At 39.8% G+C, this 17420-nt stretch overlaps 1 protein-coding gene across 1 annotated transcript in view; it reads right to left on the bottom strand.

Moving 5' to 3' along the window:
• Positions 1-17420, bottom strand: part of ADAM7 (ADAM metallopeptidase domain 7) — an 81901-nt gene that overhangs the window by 55028 nt on the left and 9453 nt on the right. The window contains exons 4-10 of the mRNA XM_072634432.1: positions 16967-17045; positions 14881-14957; positions 13342-13528; positions 12405-12467; positions 6663-6734; positions 2507-2676; positions 1496-1580 (exon numbers count right to left, since the gene is read on the bottom strand). Coding sequence (XP_072490533.1) covers positions 1496-1580; positions 2507-2676; positions 6663-6734; positions 12405-12467; positions 13342-13528; positions 14881-14957; positions 16967-17045 — 733 coding nt within the window. The remainder of the gene's footprint in view (positions 1-1495; positions 1581-2506; positions 2677-6662; positions 6735-12404; positions 12468-13341; positions 13529-14880; positions 14958-16966; positions 17046-17420) is intronic.

The following is a 17420-nucleotide window of genomic DNA, read 5'->3' as shown; positions in this document are numbered from 1 at the left end:
CTAAACATCATAGTGATAGCAATACAGACTACGCCATCCTATGGCTATGATGCAACAATTTCATTAATGAAAAGTCATAGTGAAAAAAGCAGAACAACATTATTGACCTTCACATGACTGTACACTGGACACACTCATTTGGAAAGTCAAGGTCAAAAGGGCCAATAATGGACACTGGGCAATGGCTTACAATCTTTTTTTTTTCTTCCACTTTTATTTTCTTCAGGAATCTGTGTAGGAAAGTTGGAGAGTGGAGATTTTCCACAACATGCTTGCCAAAATATGAGGTTCAAGTCAAAAAGAGTCCTTTGGTTGAGAAGAGGGAGGAACAAGCAGAGTCCCCGAGGACTAAGACAGAGATTCTGCAGCCCTGGAGCTTTCCGGGAAGTCTCTGGACGGATGTCTGAGCATGATGTATGAAGTTGTTTACACTGTATTATCTCATCAGAAAGAAGGACGGCTTCTCTCTTTGCTGCATCAGCGATCGAGTACCATATAAAGTACTTATAAATAATTACCATTTATGAGCATACGGCATTTTATAATCCTGACATTTTGCCTTTATGGATCATTTACTTATTTTTTTCTAAATTCGGAACAATCCTTATTCTAACTGTTTTTTGATTCTTTCCCCCTCTGTTTAGTAAATCACCTATAAAGCTTTCATCCCATATTTGCCAAGGAAGAAAAGGACAGGGCTTGCTCTACTTTGGAGGTTATTTCATAAACTCTGAGCTGGGCGAAACCACAAAGGCCATTTAAAAAACCCCATGCCTGATAAATAATTCATCAACCTCTGCTCCATAACTTCTAATCATGGGAAGCTCACTACCTTCTGGGGGCAACCCATTGTTAGTTCTAATAGTTAGGATTGCATTTTCAACAGCGTATTCAGATAGAATTGGAAGGACCCTTAAAGATCATTAAGTCCAACCTCCTCATTTTATAGAAAAGAAACTAAGATTCAGATACATTAAATAATTTGCCTAAGGTTAGACAAGTGCCTAGAGGAGCTAGGTGGCACCATAGTGCACAGAGCCAGGTCTAGAGTCCTCTTCCTGAGTTCAAATCCTTCCCCAGACACTAGCTACATCACCCTGGACTAGTCATTTAATTCTATTTGCCTCAGTTTTCTTATCTGTAAAATGAGTTGGAGAAGGAAATGGCAAACCACTCCAGTATTATACTAAGAAAACCCCAAGTGGAGTCATGAAGAGTCAGACATGACTGAAAATGACTGAACAAATGGCATGATTCAAACCCAGGCCTTTTCTTAGCCTAAAGCCACATTCTATTCACTATTTGATGTCACCTTGTTTTTCAGACTTCCAGTCCAAATCTACCTCTGCAATTAGATCCATTAATTGCCCCCAGCTCAGCCCACTGGGAAGGAACACCCAAATATGTGCCATGCCTCTCGCTGAGGAGATTCCCTTCAACATAGAAAACATACCTTTGGTCTAAACCATACTTGGCCATTTTAAATAAAACTTACCTTGACAATACTGGAGGAATGGTAGGGCACACACATCCCCCAGAGATAGGCTGTTCCTTGAGTAGTCTGTGAGAGCCAGTTTCCACTGTAAGCAAGAGAAAAATATATCCTTCATGATGACAAGTCCTTTCCTGAATCAATATTATTGTTGGTGTGAAAATAATTACAATAACAGACATTTTTGTAGCATGTGGTTTTGCAAATTCCTTTGCATGCCTTCTAGGGTTTGATTCTTATAATGACCCCATGAAGTTGGGATGATAATGGTCCCCACTTAAAGCCCAGCTGGTTCACTTGTCATTTCCCATGAAGGACATCCCATCTCCCATCATCCCATCATTGCAGAGTCTATGAGTCATGTCTGGAATATATTTCTTCCTTTCCTCTGTCCCTTCCTTTTAAGAGAGTGGTGAGAATAAGAGCTGTAGATTCCACGGATCTGGCTTCAAATCCTTTTTTTGATATTTACTAGCTATGTGACCTTGGATAAATCCTTCACACTCTCTTAATCTGAGGCTATTCATTTGTATGATGAATTTTGATTGGATGGTCTCTAAGACCCCATCCAGATCTGGTAATCTGTGGCTCCCAGGTGCTGTCCAAGTAGAAGGGAACCTAACTGGGAATGGGTCATGGGGTCCCTGATTTTTAGAGAAGAAGCACAGGCCACAGATAATGCCAGTGAAAAGATGAAAGGCATTGTGAGAGACATAAGGGAAATTCAGAAGCATTTTTTCCTTCTTATATCACTTGGGCAATGTCAGCTTCATTTTATCTATTATTCATCAGAATTGGGAAGGGAGAAAATACTTTCCTAAAAATAACAAAAGAGAACATTGGGAAATTTACTGTCACTCAATGCACTGTGTTAAACCAATACACTCCTCCCACCCCTACCCCACCCCCCTATAAATCCAAAGAGATTTTCTCCCAGATGCATTTGTCTGCAGAGCAAAGTCTCCCAGCTGATGGATGCCCTGGCCAATGCCAGAGAAGAGGAGGATCACCTACCTGAGTAGCTGAGCATGATCAAAATTCTTTCTTTTTTTCAAGGTTGTTTCCTGCCAGCCACCAAAGTAAAGGAGGGTAGTGCCCAGGTTTGAACTGACTTCTATTTTATCTCCATTTGTCCACATTTCAAGACCAACCAAGATCACTTGAATATTCAAGGTTTTATAAAGCTGTAATAAGGAAAACAAAAACAAAAAAAACCCCAAACACTTTTATGCCTTCCCTCTTTCCTTCCTTCCTTCCTTCTTCCGTGCCTTATTTCCTTCCCCTGTCTTCCTTCCTTTGACATTTATTAATTTCCCTCAATCATTAAGCTAGATATTAAGGACATAAGGACAAAAGTGAAACATCTCTTGACCTAAAAGACATTATGTCCTGTTGGAATCAAAGATTTTTTTAAAGAAAAGAAAACCTAGTTATCAATTTTGATGTTCTCCAGTGCTTTCACCAGAACCTGCAGACTCCTTCTGGGCCATGTCTATACCACACTGCTGTGGACCCTAGTACCTTCTCCCCTTTCAGCTCCACTTGATGGGTTGTCTTTTCCCATTAGAATGTAAGTTCCTGGTGGGTAGGCACTATCCTACATGTCTTCTATGTTTATTCCTAGAGCTTAGCCCAGTATCTTACACATGATATGATATTATATGATAAAGCTTTTATTAAATATTTTATAGGTTTCAGACCCTGTGCTAAATTCTCAAGATACACATATAGGCAAGCAAGGCAGTACTGTTCTCAGGGAGCTAACTTTGTAATGGGAAGAGACAATCTCTCTCTCTTTCTCTCTCTCTCTCTCTCTCTCTCTCTCTCTCTCTCTCTCTCTCTCTCTCTCTCTCCTTCTGTCTCTCTCTATGCACATATATATGCATATATGTGTGTGTGTGTGTGCTTACTAAGCTCCAAGCAATAAGAATACAAAGATAGGCTCATGGTTAAGCCAGGTGGCACCATAGAACACAGAGCATCTACCTTGGAGTCAGGAAAACTCATCTTCCTGAGTTCAAATCCAGCCTCAGACACTCACTAGCTGTATGACCCTGGGCAAGTCACTGAACCCTGTTGGCCTCAAATTCCTCATACGTAAAATGAGCTGGAGAAGGAAATGGCCCACCCCTCCAGTATCTTCACCAAGAAAACTCCAAACGGGGAACACATTTGAACACAACTAAAACAACTGACCAACAACAGAAAAGAAGTTCATAGTCTGATGAGGGAATCAATACGCAACAACTACGTATAAACAAACAGTATATTGGAGAAATCTAGAATTAAACAGGGCTGGGAAAGGCTTCCTGTAGGAGGCAGTACTTCATACGGGACTTGAAGGAAACCAGCTTGTGGAAATGAAGAGGGAGGTCATTCTACTACTGATCAAGTATTCTTCTGAGGAACAGGAAAGAGGCCACTGAGAAGGTCTGAGTGTGTGTCGGTGGGGAGAGGGTAGTGTAAGGTTTAAGAAGATTGGAGGTGGGTGTGGAGGTGAGAAAGTCATGGAAGTCTTTCACTCCCAGACAGAAGTTTTTCTATTTATTTATATCCAGAGGGGAGAGAAAGAAAGAGAAAGACACACACACACACACACACACACACACACAGAGAGAGAGAGAGAGAGAGAGAGAGAGAGAGAGAAATGGAGACAGAGATATGGAGAGAGTCAGAGGAAGACATAGGAGGGAGGGCGCTACTGGAGTTCATTGAATGGTGTGTGACAGGGTCAAACTAAGTTTTAGAAGATCTCCTTGAATACTGAGGGGAGGATAGACTAGAGAGAGGAAAGACTCAAGGCAGCAAGTCCATCTAGCAGGCTATGGTAATAGTCTAGGCACGAGGTGTAGGGACTTGCACCAGGGTGTTGGTAATGTCACAGCAGAAAAGGGAGTGTCTTCAAGAGATGTTATAAAGGTAAAATCATTAGACCTTGGCTATAAGTTGAATGTAGGGTGGGGGTGGGGTGGAGAAAGGGAGGAGCTGAGGATGACACTGAGAATTGTAAGCTTGTGAGACTAGGAAAATGGTGGAGTCCTCAGTTAGGGAGGTTAGGAAGAGGGAAAGGCTTTGCAGCAAAGATAAGTTTATTTTTGTACTTTCAGATGCTTACAAGGCATGCAGTTCAATATGTGCAATAAACAGTTGGAGATGTGAGATAAAGGGACAGGAGGGAGATTAGGGCTGGACAAATCGATTTAAGAATCATCAGCACAGAGGTGTTTATTGAATCCATGGGAGGGCAGATGTAGTGGGCCTCATTTTCACAGTTCCATGGGAAATTTCTTTAGCTCAGTTCAGCAGAAGCTGAGCAGGAAGAGGGAAGGCAGATGGTGGAATGTAATAAGATTTCATTTTAACAAGTGAGGAGTGGCTGTAGAGCAAAGGGCCAAAAGATTCAAGGGTAGAGAAGAGTGTAGGTTTGGGCCAATTCACTAAGGGATAAAGAATGGAAGGGGAGAAGAGTGTAGCCAAAGCAGTAATTGAGGCCTTGGGGTAGCTGTTGTTCAGTTGTTCTAACTCTTTGGACCCCATTTGGATTTTTCCTGGCAGAGATACTGTGGTGCTTTGCCATTTCATTCTACAGCTCATTTTACAGATGAGGAAACGAAGACAATCAGGGTAATGTAACTTGCCCGGAATCATACAGCTAATAAGTGTCTAGGACCACATTTGAACTCAGAAAGATGAGAGTGTAAGCGTGTTGCTGTACGGACTATGGTGCCACCTCATTGCCCCTCTGGAGCTGCCCTCCATGCCATTAGTCTGGTATGGTGGGGAATTATTCAATGGAAGTACTTGAAGTCAAGATGATGTAGCATGGGGGTGTGTATGTGACTGAATCAGATTGAAAGGGCCACACTTGAGGACCTAGAGGGCCACATGTGGCCTCAAGGACAAAGGTTTCCCAACCCTGATGTAGCATTTGCATGAACATGGACTTGAAGTCAGGAAGACTTTGGTTCAAATTCTATCTTAAACACTTGGTAGCTGTCGAATCTATCATATTTTCTTCACCCATGAAAGCGGACTAGAGAGGATTCCCTCTCAGGCCCCGTTGGCTCTAAATCTATGATCCCATGATGTTTTCTCTCTAAAATGATCTTCTTTTGTTTCTCTACGTAATTATATATGAGAGACAGCATGGTGTAGTGATTTCAAAGCCCCGGGGGAACTGACTTTGAGTCTTGCTTCTCCCACCTACTGACTGTGAGACCCTAGGCAAGGTACTACATCTCTCAATGAGCCAGGAAACTCTCTAAGACCATACATTACAGAGAATGTGATGACAGCATTGATAAAGGAGTTTCCTCCACATCAACGAAATCACAGATCTGGTCCTTATTCTACTTGAACTAATACATGTACATGTTCTCTCTCCTAGTGGAATTTAAGTTCTGTAATGGCAAGCATTGGTCCATTTTTTTTTTTGTCACAATGCCTGGTACATAGTAGGTGCTCAATATATGCTTAATGATCAATTGTGAGTCAAAGGGACATATTGTTCATGTTTAATAATCACTTGTGATTAATTGGTTGAGCCATGATTCCTCATCTATAAAATACAGATAATGGTGCCTCAGTAGATAGAGTTCTGGGCCTAGAGGCAGGAAGACCTGAGTTCAAATCTGCCTCCCCACACTTACTAGCTATGTCACTTGGGTAAGTCACTTAACCTTATTTGTCTCAACTTTCTCCTATGGAAAATGAGCTGAAGAAGGAAATGACAAACCACTTCATTATCTTTGCCAAGAAAAACCCAAATGGGGATGTGGAAAGATGGAAATGGCTGAACAAGAACAAAATTGAGATGATCATACTTGTGATACTTCATGTGGTTGTAAGGATTGAACTTGGCAAACTGTTCTAAATCAGCATGTTTTCATTTATGTATGGAAATAAAGGAAAATTTTTGTTTTGGAAACCTGGGGATTCCTGGAATAGACGATTTGTCTATTAAGGTCATTTGTAGCCCATCTGCTCCTAGGGAGTTGCCTGAGGTAGCTATGATAAATAATTTATGATAAAAATAACAAGCAGAATTTGTCTTGCAGGTGTGTGGTTTGTGCTCAGTCCTCAGCACTGCTTAAGAAAACCTAGGACCTTTCCTGAAAAGTCTGTCCAGTGGTCCTTGAACTTCAGTCAGACTGCAACGTGTCTTACGTACCATGTTGACAAAATTGACCATGCCAAAAATCCGGGTACGCAGCCATTTCTGCAGATGGTTGTGTCTTCGGTACTGGAAATACAATTTTGGGAAGCCTCTGTTAGACACAAAGAGAAAGGATCTAGAAAAGAGCTTATCCATTGTGAAATGACCCAATCCACCAGTGCCTCATGGATCTTATCAATGTGGGTGTTTCCTCCATTGAGGCAGGTAACATCCCATTCATGCCTATAGCCAAGAAAAGACTCAGTGACATTAATGGAAAAAAAAAAATTGTTTTTCCTCCTCTTATGGTGAATTTTAGTCAATTTCCCAAAAATTCTGGCCCTAGAGTCAGGAATGAGTCAGAGGTTCCTCAAATATCACATAGTGCAATGTATATTTGAAAAAAAATCCTTCTACAAGATGAATTTTAAATTATTTAAACCTACTTTATATCTCTGGGTCAGCTAGATGGTGCCATAGTGCACAGAGTGCCTGGAGTCAGGAAAAATCTTCCTGAGTTAAATCTGACCTCAAGTCACTTAACCCTATTTGCCTCAGTTTCCTCATCTGAAAAGTGAGCTGAGGAAGGAAATGGCAAACCAGCTCAGTATCATTACGAAGAAAACCCCAAATGGCACCATGGAGAGTTGCACATGGCTGAATAATAATAAAAAAAATGTGTTAGGGAGATGTTCCTGACATCAAGCTTAAATTGTCCTCTTTACGTCTACCCATTCCTTCTGCCTTCTGGGGTCAGACACAGCTAATCTAATTCCTCCTTAAAATGGCAACTCTTTAATACTTGAATATGGCTATGAAGTCTTCCCATCCTCTCTTCTGCATATGACCAATAACTCAGCATCCTTCATGATTGGGGTTGTCCATCTCTAGTTACTCTCTAGTTTTTCAATGAGTGTTTTTGACTGTTGTGCCCATCTGTACACAGAGCTTCAGAAGAGGTGTGATGCAGGAAGAACATGGGAAAATTGTCACCTCCTCATCCCTGGAAGTTACACCTCTCCCACACTGGTACATTGTCACTGAACTATTAATAACCCCAATGTTAGTACAATCCATTCAGTTTTGTTATATAGTTCATATCTTTCCATCTTCTCAAAAATGGTATAGAATACTTTACTAAAAATTGCTAAAATCCAGGTAAACTATATCCACTGAATCCTCTTCATTTACTAGTTTGGAATCTTGTCAAGAAAGAAAGTATTGTAAGTATGACATGACTTGATTGAGATGAAACCATGCTGCTTCTTGTAAGTACTGCTTCCCTTTCTAGATGTTTAGCTACCATCCCTTTAATGACCCAGTCTTTAATTCTCAAAGGAATCAGAGCCAATTTCACTGCTCTGTACTTTGTAGAATCTGTTTTCCTCTTTTTGAAAATCAGTATAACATTGGTTGTTTAGATATAAAGGACCTTGTTTGGTCATTTTAGTCACGTATGACTCTCTGTAACCCCATTTAGGGTTTTCTTGGTAAAGACACTAGAGTGGTTTGCCATTTCCTTCTCCAGTTCATTTTACAGGTAAAGAACTGAGACAAACAGGGTTAAGTGACTGCTCAAGGTAACACAGTTGGTAAGTGTCTGAGCCTGGATTTGAACTCAGGTCCTCTGGACTCCAGGGTTGGCACCTAGCTTCCCAGAAAGTACTTTAGAGAGTATACAATCCATCTCCTCATTTCTCAGAGGAACAAACAGATCTAAATGAAGGACATCATGTTCTCAGTGACAGAGTGAGATTATGACAAAACAGGGAGTACAGCTCAGGACTCCTGACTCTTTCCAGTACCCTTTATACTAATATCTTCCTAACTGTGATCCAGATCCAGAGAACTACAGGATATATACTAGAAGGGATGGATGTGTTCATCCTTCGTTGCTGAAGAAGACCATGAAATCAGAAAAATGATGACATGACTTTCACTTGACTTTGTTTTGAGTGAAGGAGAGCTGTGCAGGTCACCAGCCTCACTTCTCCTCCAGAGCCATCTGAATCCAGTGACCAGATATTCATCAGGATGACTGGAGATGACCCAGAATGAGGCAATTGCGGTTAAGTGACGTGCCCAAGGTCACACAGCTAGTGAGTGTCCAGTGTCTGAGGTGAGATTTGAACTCAGGTCCTCCGGACTCCTACACTGGTGCTCTATCCACTGCACCACCTAGCTGCCTCTACTAGAAGGCATAACAGAGACCCAAAGGATGAGGAAGCAATATTATGGGACTAGCCTTACTTACTAAAGTCCCCCCTAACTGGAACCTCTCTGGGTCTGTTTCCTCTTCCATTACATAAGAATGTTTAATGTACTCTACTAATGTGCCAGATTCTGGATAGGATAAAAGGAATTGGTAAATGAAGGAAAAAGAAACAAATATTTATAAAGCACCTATCAGGTGCCAAACACTGGCTAAATGCTTTACAAATATGATCTCATTCGATCTTCATAACAACTCTGTGAAGTAGCCATCATTATTGCCCCTGTTTTGCAGATCAGAAAACTGAGGTAACCAGAGGCTAAATGACTTGCCTAGGGTCACTCAGCTAATAAATATCTGAGGCTGGAAATGAACTCAGGTTTTACTGACTCCAAGACCAGCACTCTGTCAATTGTGCCACCTCTATTGAAACAAATGAGATTATATAATTAGAACTCCTTAAGAGATACAATTAATAGCTCTTTTGAGATCTATTATTACAAGCCCTCCCTTTGCCTCCATTTTTTTCTAACTTCACTTTCATTTTTATTTTATATTTGCTTTTGGTTTATTAATTTATTTACTTCTAATTTCTTTTTAACTACAAACTCATTTCGTTTTTCCCTTTTTGTTCTTATTAATATGCATTTAGGGATGTATCAATGTCTCTGTATGCTGATGACAAGAGGTAGTGTCACAGTAGATAGAGAGCCAACCTGAGGTTCAGGAAAACTTGATCCATCTTCAGACATATACTAGCCACATGACCACCCAAATTTTTAGTGTTTAAGGCAACCTTCTACAATTAGTTTTTGGTGGGTTTTATATCATATTTATTTCTGTAAATACTCCATACTTGCTTCTCCATTGAATAAGGAAACACTTTCACTGAAAGAGATTCCTAATGGAATAGCTCCCTATTACAGTAAAAATACAAGTCTGATTTTAAAAAGAATACAGATCACAGACATAAAGCTGGGAAATTTGGGGGCAGGAGCTGTCTTTTGTCCCTTTTTGTATTCCTAGTCCTTAGCACAGTGCCTGACACATAGTAGACTCCTAATAAATGTTTATTGATTGGAAGATAGCTTAGAAGTCCCCTAGTCTGACTTCCCATTTTACAGATGAGGAAACTGAAGCCCAGATCAGCAATGGATTTTCCCAAGTTCTCACCAGTGGGATTGAGCATAGTTGGGTTTTTACCTCATATCTCAGACTACAAATAGACTGTTCAGTCCCCTGCACCAGGCTGCCTCATCTGCATCCCACACATTTTGTTGTGGCACATTTTTATCATCATTGTTTTTCTTAAAAGTTGTTACTGTTTCCGTAACGTGATCTTTAATTGCAAGCATTAGTCTACAAGTCATTTAAGTCTCCCAATAATTATGAAAAGTTATCTATGTGGTAATGGATAAAAAGAGATAATGAGACTAAGAGAAATGAGAACCAGAATCAAGTACTGTCCCCCTCCTCTCCATCACTTGTGTTTATTTAGTATCTCGAAACACTCGTTTGTGAACCTGTTGTATCCTCTCGTAGAATTTAAGGTATTTGAAAGCAGGGAGTGTTTCGTTTCTGTGATACATTAAAAAATTTGTGGGTGTTATATACACAATATTATAAAACACAAGGGAAAGAATGGATTGAGAGTTCTTCAAGAGCAAGAACTATTTTTTTCCTTTCTTTGTAGACTCAGTGTCTGACATATAATAAGGGCTTAAAAATTGTTTATTGACTCACTACTTAATCCTTTTAACTGTCCAGAAAATTTGATGGTAGCAAAGTCAAAAAATAAAATCAGGTCCAAATATATATATATATATATATATATATATATATATATATATATATATATATATATATATATATACATATATATATGTAGATATATAGATAGATTTAGATATATAGATATCTGTTCATCCATCTTTCTATCTATCTATTATTTATGTGTGTATTTGTATATGTCCATAATTGAAATCTCATCAGTACAGAGAACTACCTGTTGTGATGCCCCATTCTCTCTTTCAAAATGCAGACAATTGTGTAATGTGTAACTTAAAGCTGTAGAGAACTGTTTGGAACACTGAGAAGTTAAGTGACTTTCTCAAGGTCACACAGTCAGCATATATCAAAGACAGAAATTGAACCCAGGCCTTTCTGAATGCAAGATTGTTAGAGGACTCTCCATTTGGTACATTACCTCTTCTCTCATAAACTATGTAAAATTCTTTATAGGATACATACATACATGTATATATATATATACACACTCACACACATATATCATATACATACTATAGATTTATCTATGTAGAGTACCACATGCATTATACACACATATTCATAGATTTTTGAGGAAGAAGGAAGAGATACACAACATGAGAGGAGTGAGGTAAGGTAGAAAGGCCCTATTTTAAATGTGTATCTCAGAATCTATAGCTATCTGGACTGTAGGTTTAAAAATCAAACAGAAGGCAGGTGGAACGTCGAGGAAAGACAGCATTTGGATTTTTGACAATATTTCAAAAAATGGCTTATTGGGAAGTCGTTTTGTTCCTATGGAATCAGCTAGAAGGTAGAGCATTATCATCCATGAGGATGAGATTTAGAGTGGTCAGAGAAATAAGAAAATAAGGATGGACGTCTTACTTTGAGCCTTTGTCAAGTGCTATTTTATGAGAAAATCCTAAAAACAGTAATATATAAGAACTCCAAGAAGAGCATGAGATAAGCTGAAAGACTACTTCCTGTGATTATTTAAGGTAAGACAAAGAGACGACTGACCTTAGTATCTGGAGTGATCTATTAGTGGAGCTAATTCAGCAACAGGAGGTACCACCATGAATTGCCTCTTCTCCTCAAATGTGTAGTTCAGTTGCTCTCAGGAGGACCCAGTCCTTGCTAAAACTTACTCCTTTAGTTTAAAAAAAATTATGGTGTCTTTTGTGTTTACATCACAATTATTTCTGGAAATATCCCATTATCCCCTTCTCCATTGAACAAGGGGAAAAAAGAAGCAAAAATACCTGATTCTGTTCCCTCTTCTGATAATATACCATTCTGCAAGGAGGATTTTTGCCCCTTACATCCTTTCAGCTCTCATCATAGGTCTTTCCTCCCTTCCATAATGAAGTCCAAGGGGGAGGGGCAGAGGACTATTTGTTGTTTCCAGTTTCTTACCTTCCATACCCTGCTCAACCCTGTGCAATAGAATTTCTGGCATCATTATTGACTGAAATTGGTCCCCCTGGGTCACCGGTGTTCACCAATATTGCAAGAGCACTTTGTGAAACTTATAGTCCTCCACAAATATAAGTTGTTATTTTTATGATTGTTCCAGCTACAAATCCTACAGTCCTACAGAACCCTAAAAACAAATTAAACACCCATTGCAGAGGTTCTGCCAGTGGAGCTCAGGTTGGAGACCATCAGCCAAAGCTCCAAGATAACCCGTTTCAAGACCCTGCACAAACTCCAAGAGGTACAAGTGTATTTATTGAACTGTTGGATGATCAGTAGCCATTCCTCTGAAAACTTACCAAGGCATGATCAGCGACAATGAAGAGTTCAATGTACTTCTTTTCTTTTAGGTACAGCTGCATCTTAGGGGTAGATTATAAGGAAATTGTTAACATGTCCCTTCTTGCCAATGACTTTCATCTGAATATCCCCATAACATTATGGAGAGATCTGTTAATTACTACTTTATAGATAAAGTAAAGACAGCTGAAAGGGGCCTGACTAAAGAAAATAGAGTAATACCTACAATATAAATGTGACTATCTTCTAACTTCTTTCTCTGTTTCCATCTCTCTTTGTCCCTCTGTCTCAGTCTCTTTCAGTTTCGCTCTCTCTCTCTTTCTCTGTCTCTGTCTCTCCTCTCCATCTCTCTCTCTCATCTCTCATTCTTTCTCCCTCTTTCTCTCTTTGGCTCTCTTTCATTCTCTCTCTCCCTCTCTATATCTCTCTCTGTTTCTCATTCTCTCTCTCTCTCTCTCTGTCTCTGTCTCTCTCTCTTTCTCTTCTCTTCTCTTCTCTTCTCTTCTCTTCTCTTCTCTTCTCTTCTCTTCTCTTCTCTTCTCTTCTCTTCTCTTCTCTTCTCTTCTCTTCTCTTCGCTTCTCTTCTCTTCTCTCTCTCCCTCTCTGTCTCTCTGTCTCTCTCTGTCTCTCTGTCTCTCTGTCTCTGTCTCTCTCTGTCTCTGTCTCTCTCTGTCTCTCTCTCTGTCTCTCTCTGTCTCTCTGTCTCTGTCTCTCTCTCTCTCTCTCTCTCTCTCTCTCTCTCTCTCTCTCTCTCTCTCTCCCATCTTATTTACTACACCCTATTTCTCCAGATTGAGCTATAAAACACATGTACTTTTTAATCACCATGAAAGTTGATAGGCTGTTATTTAGTGTCTACTATGTGCTAGGTATTGTGCTAAGTGCTTTGAATTAATGAAACAAACAAACAAAGATAAAGATCAAAACCTTACTCACTTCTAAGCTGAGGCCAGACCTGGAGGTCTGAGTGATGGCCTCTGTCTTGGAAAAGATTTCCACCGCACAGCTGCCGTTGTTTGTGTCTTGGGCCTTGAGGTCGTATTTCAAGATGGCATGCTCTCCCTGATCAGTGTGCTCTAGCGGCTCGATGAGGTACCTTTGGTCACGTTTTCTGAAGTATCCCCTGTGGAGCATGAGAATGCAGACCATCTGCCCAGGGATTGTGGACAGGTGACCAGATTCTATTTCTGGAGCTTTGACTGCTTCAACTCAAAAGGAACGATATGTAATAACATGAGGGAAATTATGACTGCAGATACAGTTAGTGAGTAGGGAAGATATGGCAAATATGCTCTCTCTCTTTTTTTTCTTTATGGGTTAAGTGACTTGCCCAGGGTCACACAGTTAGTAAGTATCTGAGGCTAAATTTGAACTCAGGTCCTCCTGACTCCAGGGCCAGTGCTTTATCCACTGTGCCACCTAGCTGCCCAGAAATATGCTCTTAAAAGAGTAGCTCCCAGGCAGTCCAGGATGCTAAGAGTCAGTTTTTCTCTGGGCTCATAGGCTGAAGCCTGGCTGTCACCCCTAATTCAGTCTTCTTTCTGGGTACAAAATGGAGTAACCACAAAAGACCAAAAGGAAATCGAGAATGTCCAAACCTAACTTCTTGCTGATCATCGGGACAGCTAGAAAGAATTTATTTGGCAGATCATGTCATCTAACCCTGTCGCTCTGCAGATGAGGAATAGTGAGGCTCAGAGTGGCCAAATAACCTCCTGAAGGTCACACAGGTGATGGATAGTAGCCTTTTCATCATATCACATTCCTCTCTTGCCATCATTTTGAACATCTTCTTTCCTTGTACCTATTGATACTTTGGTTCTATATGACAAGGCCTTAAAGTCATGCATAAGTTTGGGGCCCAGATGATTTGTTTTCCTTCTCCGATGGCAAAGACATTTGATAATTGAGTTCAGTGTGTCCTTTAATGTCCTTTAATGTATAATGGAAATAGTGCTGTACTGGGAGTCAGAAGCATTGGGTCCAACATCCAGCTAAGCTTCTACTCATCATGGTTTCTTGGGTGAGTCACTTTCCTTTGCAAGATCTAAGTTTCCTTATGAAACTTTCATATCCCTTCTAGCTCTGATGATCTATGGCCTCTTACTACAAAGCTTTATTTTTTCCCTTGAACTTTGTTTTCTCAGGTTTTACAAAGCCAGACTATGCTCATTATCTATACAGCATCAACCTTTCACTTTCATAGATTGGTGAATAAAGGAGGCCCATGAGTCATTTCTACAGTGCTGGTGTAGTGCCAAGGAAGGACATGTCGATTTATAGATCTATTTTTCCTGAAATATCTGCATTTCCATGAATCACAAAATAGACCAGAAATCCCACCCCGACAATTCAAGTTGGTCTGTTCTAATTGAATATTGAACATATTCAGGTTCATCAGAAGTCAAGCAGACTCACTATTTGTTATCAATTATGCTTAGTCATGAGGGGGAGTATTGAAGATCTGGTTCTTACCTCAAGCCATCACAGGTACTGATGCTAGCAGCAGAGTCCTTTTCATGAAGAATGTGCCCTTGGTAATAACAATGATCCTACAAGATATCAGAGAGACAGAGACACAGAGACAGACACAGAAAGAGGAAGAGGAGGGGGAGAGAGTCAGAGAAACAGAGAGGAAAGAGAAAGAAGAGACAGAGAGATAAAAAAACAGAGAAAGAGGGGAAATAGGAAGAGAGAGAGAGAGAGACAGAGAGACAGAGAGACAGACAGAGAGAGGAAGAAGAGGAGGAGGAGGAGAGAAAGAGACAGAGAAACAGAGAACCAGAGTGAAGAAAGAGAGAGTCAGAGACATGTAGAGATAAATTATATACAAGTTTTTCTCTGCCACATTTCAATTCAATTCTACTTAGTAACAACAATAGTAACAAATCTCTGATCTTTTTACACATAGCATAAACCAGAGTTGGATTTTTTCAAACAACTAATTTTCATTAAACTTTTAATTAGCTAATAATAAACTTTTTGTTTGTGATTGCAATTTTACAAGATTGGAGCTTTCAACATAGAAGAAATTTTTAAACTTTTAAAAGTCCTATTTGCATTTTAGAGATTCTTTCATTTTACAGATGACGAAAGCAAGACCAAGAAATAGTGAGTAACTGGCTCCATGTCACACAGATAATCAGCTTCAGAAGTGGAGAGATTGAGCCTGGATCCTTTGACCCTGTTGTCAGTGTTCTTTTCCCTCTGCCAGAGCTGCCTCCCTAGAACATGTACTCCAAAATTCTTCTTTTAGAGTTGAGGATTCGCGGTGGAGTTTGGTCCTTTAGGGTGATTATAAAGGGTTGGGAGGTTCTAGATAAAGCATTTATGTTCAGAGGGAAGAGCCTAAAGATGACATCAGGGACTGATGATTTCACAGAATAGCCCGTTGAAAACTCCACTTGTACCTAATATTATTAACCAAGTATGTGCCTATAATTACTAACTCTGTATATCTTAAAGCTTTGAATATTACAAAGAATTTGTCATATAAAAACTCAAGAAAATAGAAACCCCTTGAAAGCAAAGACAGTTTTCCTTTGTATCTTAGACATTTAGCACTGTAGTACTCACTAGGTAATTAATAAATTCTTGGTGACTAACTGAAATAAGGAGTACAGTTATGATGGTCTACCCTTTTCTGATGCAGAAATTAAAAGTTTTTCAGAATAATTTTGTTGCCTGAGAAAACCAAATATTAATTCTATATTTTATATGATTCCATTTGTAATTGATTCTACTCTGTATTTTATAAAATTCCAAATCTTTTTTTTTGTACCTGAGTGAAGAAGTTTATGAGTTTAAAATGTGTCTGTCCTCTTTCATAGTTAGATACCAGAGTTTATTTTGCCTGTTGATGACTTTTAATTAGAGAAAACCTCTGAATTAAGTTTAGAGGTTCAAAACTCTCATAAAACACTTTAATTCTAAGGGAATTGTTATCTCAAATCACCTTGTGCCAAAGAAACTTGTTATCCATCAAAATTGCATGTCTGAGAAATTCCATGACATGCACATTTTATCCTTGAGAGCATACCAGCTGACCTGTCCCATTGCTGTTTCTCCCTGTCTGATCAAACGTGCTGTTAGTTCATGCCCAGGTACAGGTGAGTCCACTATTCTTGAGCAGCTGCTGTTGATTCCCATAAATCCATAAAACATTCCACTAAGACAGAGAGGGGTCATCTTGATCCCAGGAGAGAGTGCAAATCCCTTCCACTAAAGTAGTCAATCATGCTGCCCTTTCTTCCATGATGCTGCCAACCCTAAATTGCATTATTTTCTCAGCTACCCTTTTCTGTTCTTTGTTCTGTGTTTATAAAAAGGAGGTGCATCTAAAATTCTTTATTTTAAAACTGAGGCAGCCATCAATCTGCTTTAATAATAGGTTTGTGTACTGTTAAAAAAAACTATTATATTGCTTGTAGTAAATTGCTTCAATTTTGTTGAATTTCACCCGTGATATGCCCCAAACTGACAAACCTGATAAATATCAGAGATGAGATTCAATCCACCAAATCCAATATTACACCCACTGCCCCCACACTGTTTCTCCTACCATGAGCTGAGGATTCGTGGTGATCTCCTCCCCTCCTTGGGAGTAATGTGTTTCACTGTAGTTTGGGGATACAAGGTCTCTGGAAAGAGAACAAAAAGATAATTACTCCTTGTCATAATCCAGCAAGAAAGACTTTCACGGAAGGATGCCCCCACTGTTCTCAATATGTCATGAAGCTCTTTCTTCTTCCTATCTGAGAGGATGCTGAAACTCACATAATGTTTTAAGAGAAGTTTAAGTAGGTTCATCTTCTCAAGAGATGGAAGTTTAATTAATTGATTGGCCACAACACAACAGGGTGAAAGAGATTTCCAGCCCAAGACAGCCTGAAAGGCTGACAGGAAAGGTCTATCACACCAGGCTCAGAGCAGAGCGCAGCCCAGCCTTGGTTGCCAAAGCAGGCTTCAGGGCATAGAATCACAGGCAGCAGTCGTGGTTCCCATATTTCTCAACA

This window comes from Notamacropus eugenii, chromosome 1 (genome assembly GCF_028372415.1).
Source record: "Notamacropus eugenii isolate mMacEug1 chromosome 1, mMacEug1.pri_v2, whole genome shotgun sequence".
NCBI classification, from domain to species: Eukaryota; Metazoa; Chordata; class Mammalia; order Diprotodontia; family Macropodidae; genus Notamacropus; species Notamacropus eugenii.
The sequence above is the reverse complement of the archived record's forward strand: the minus strand, read 5'-3'. Positions and strand labels throughout refer to the sequence as shown.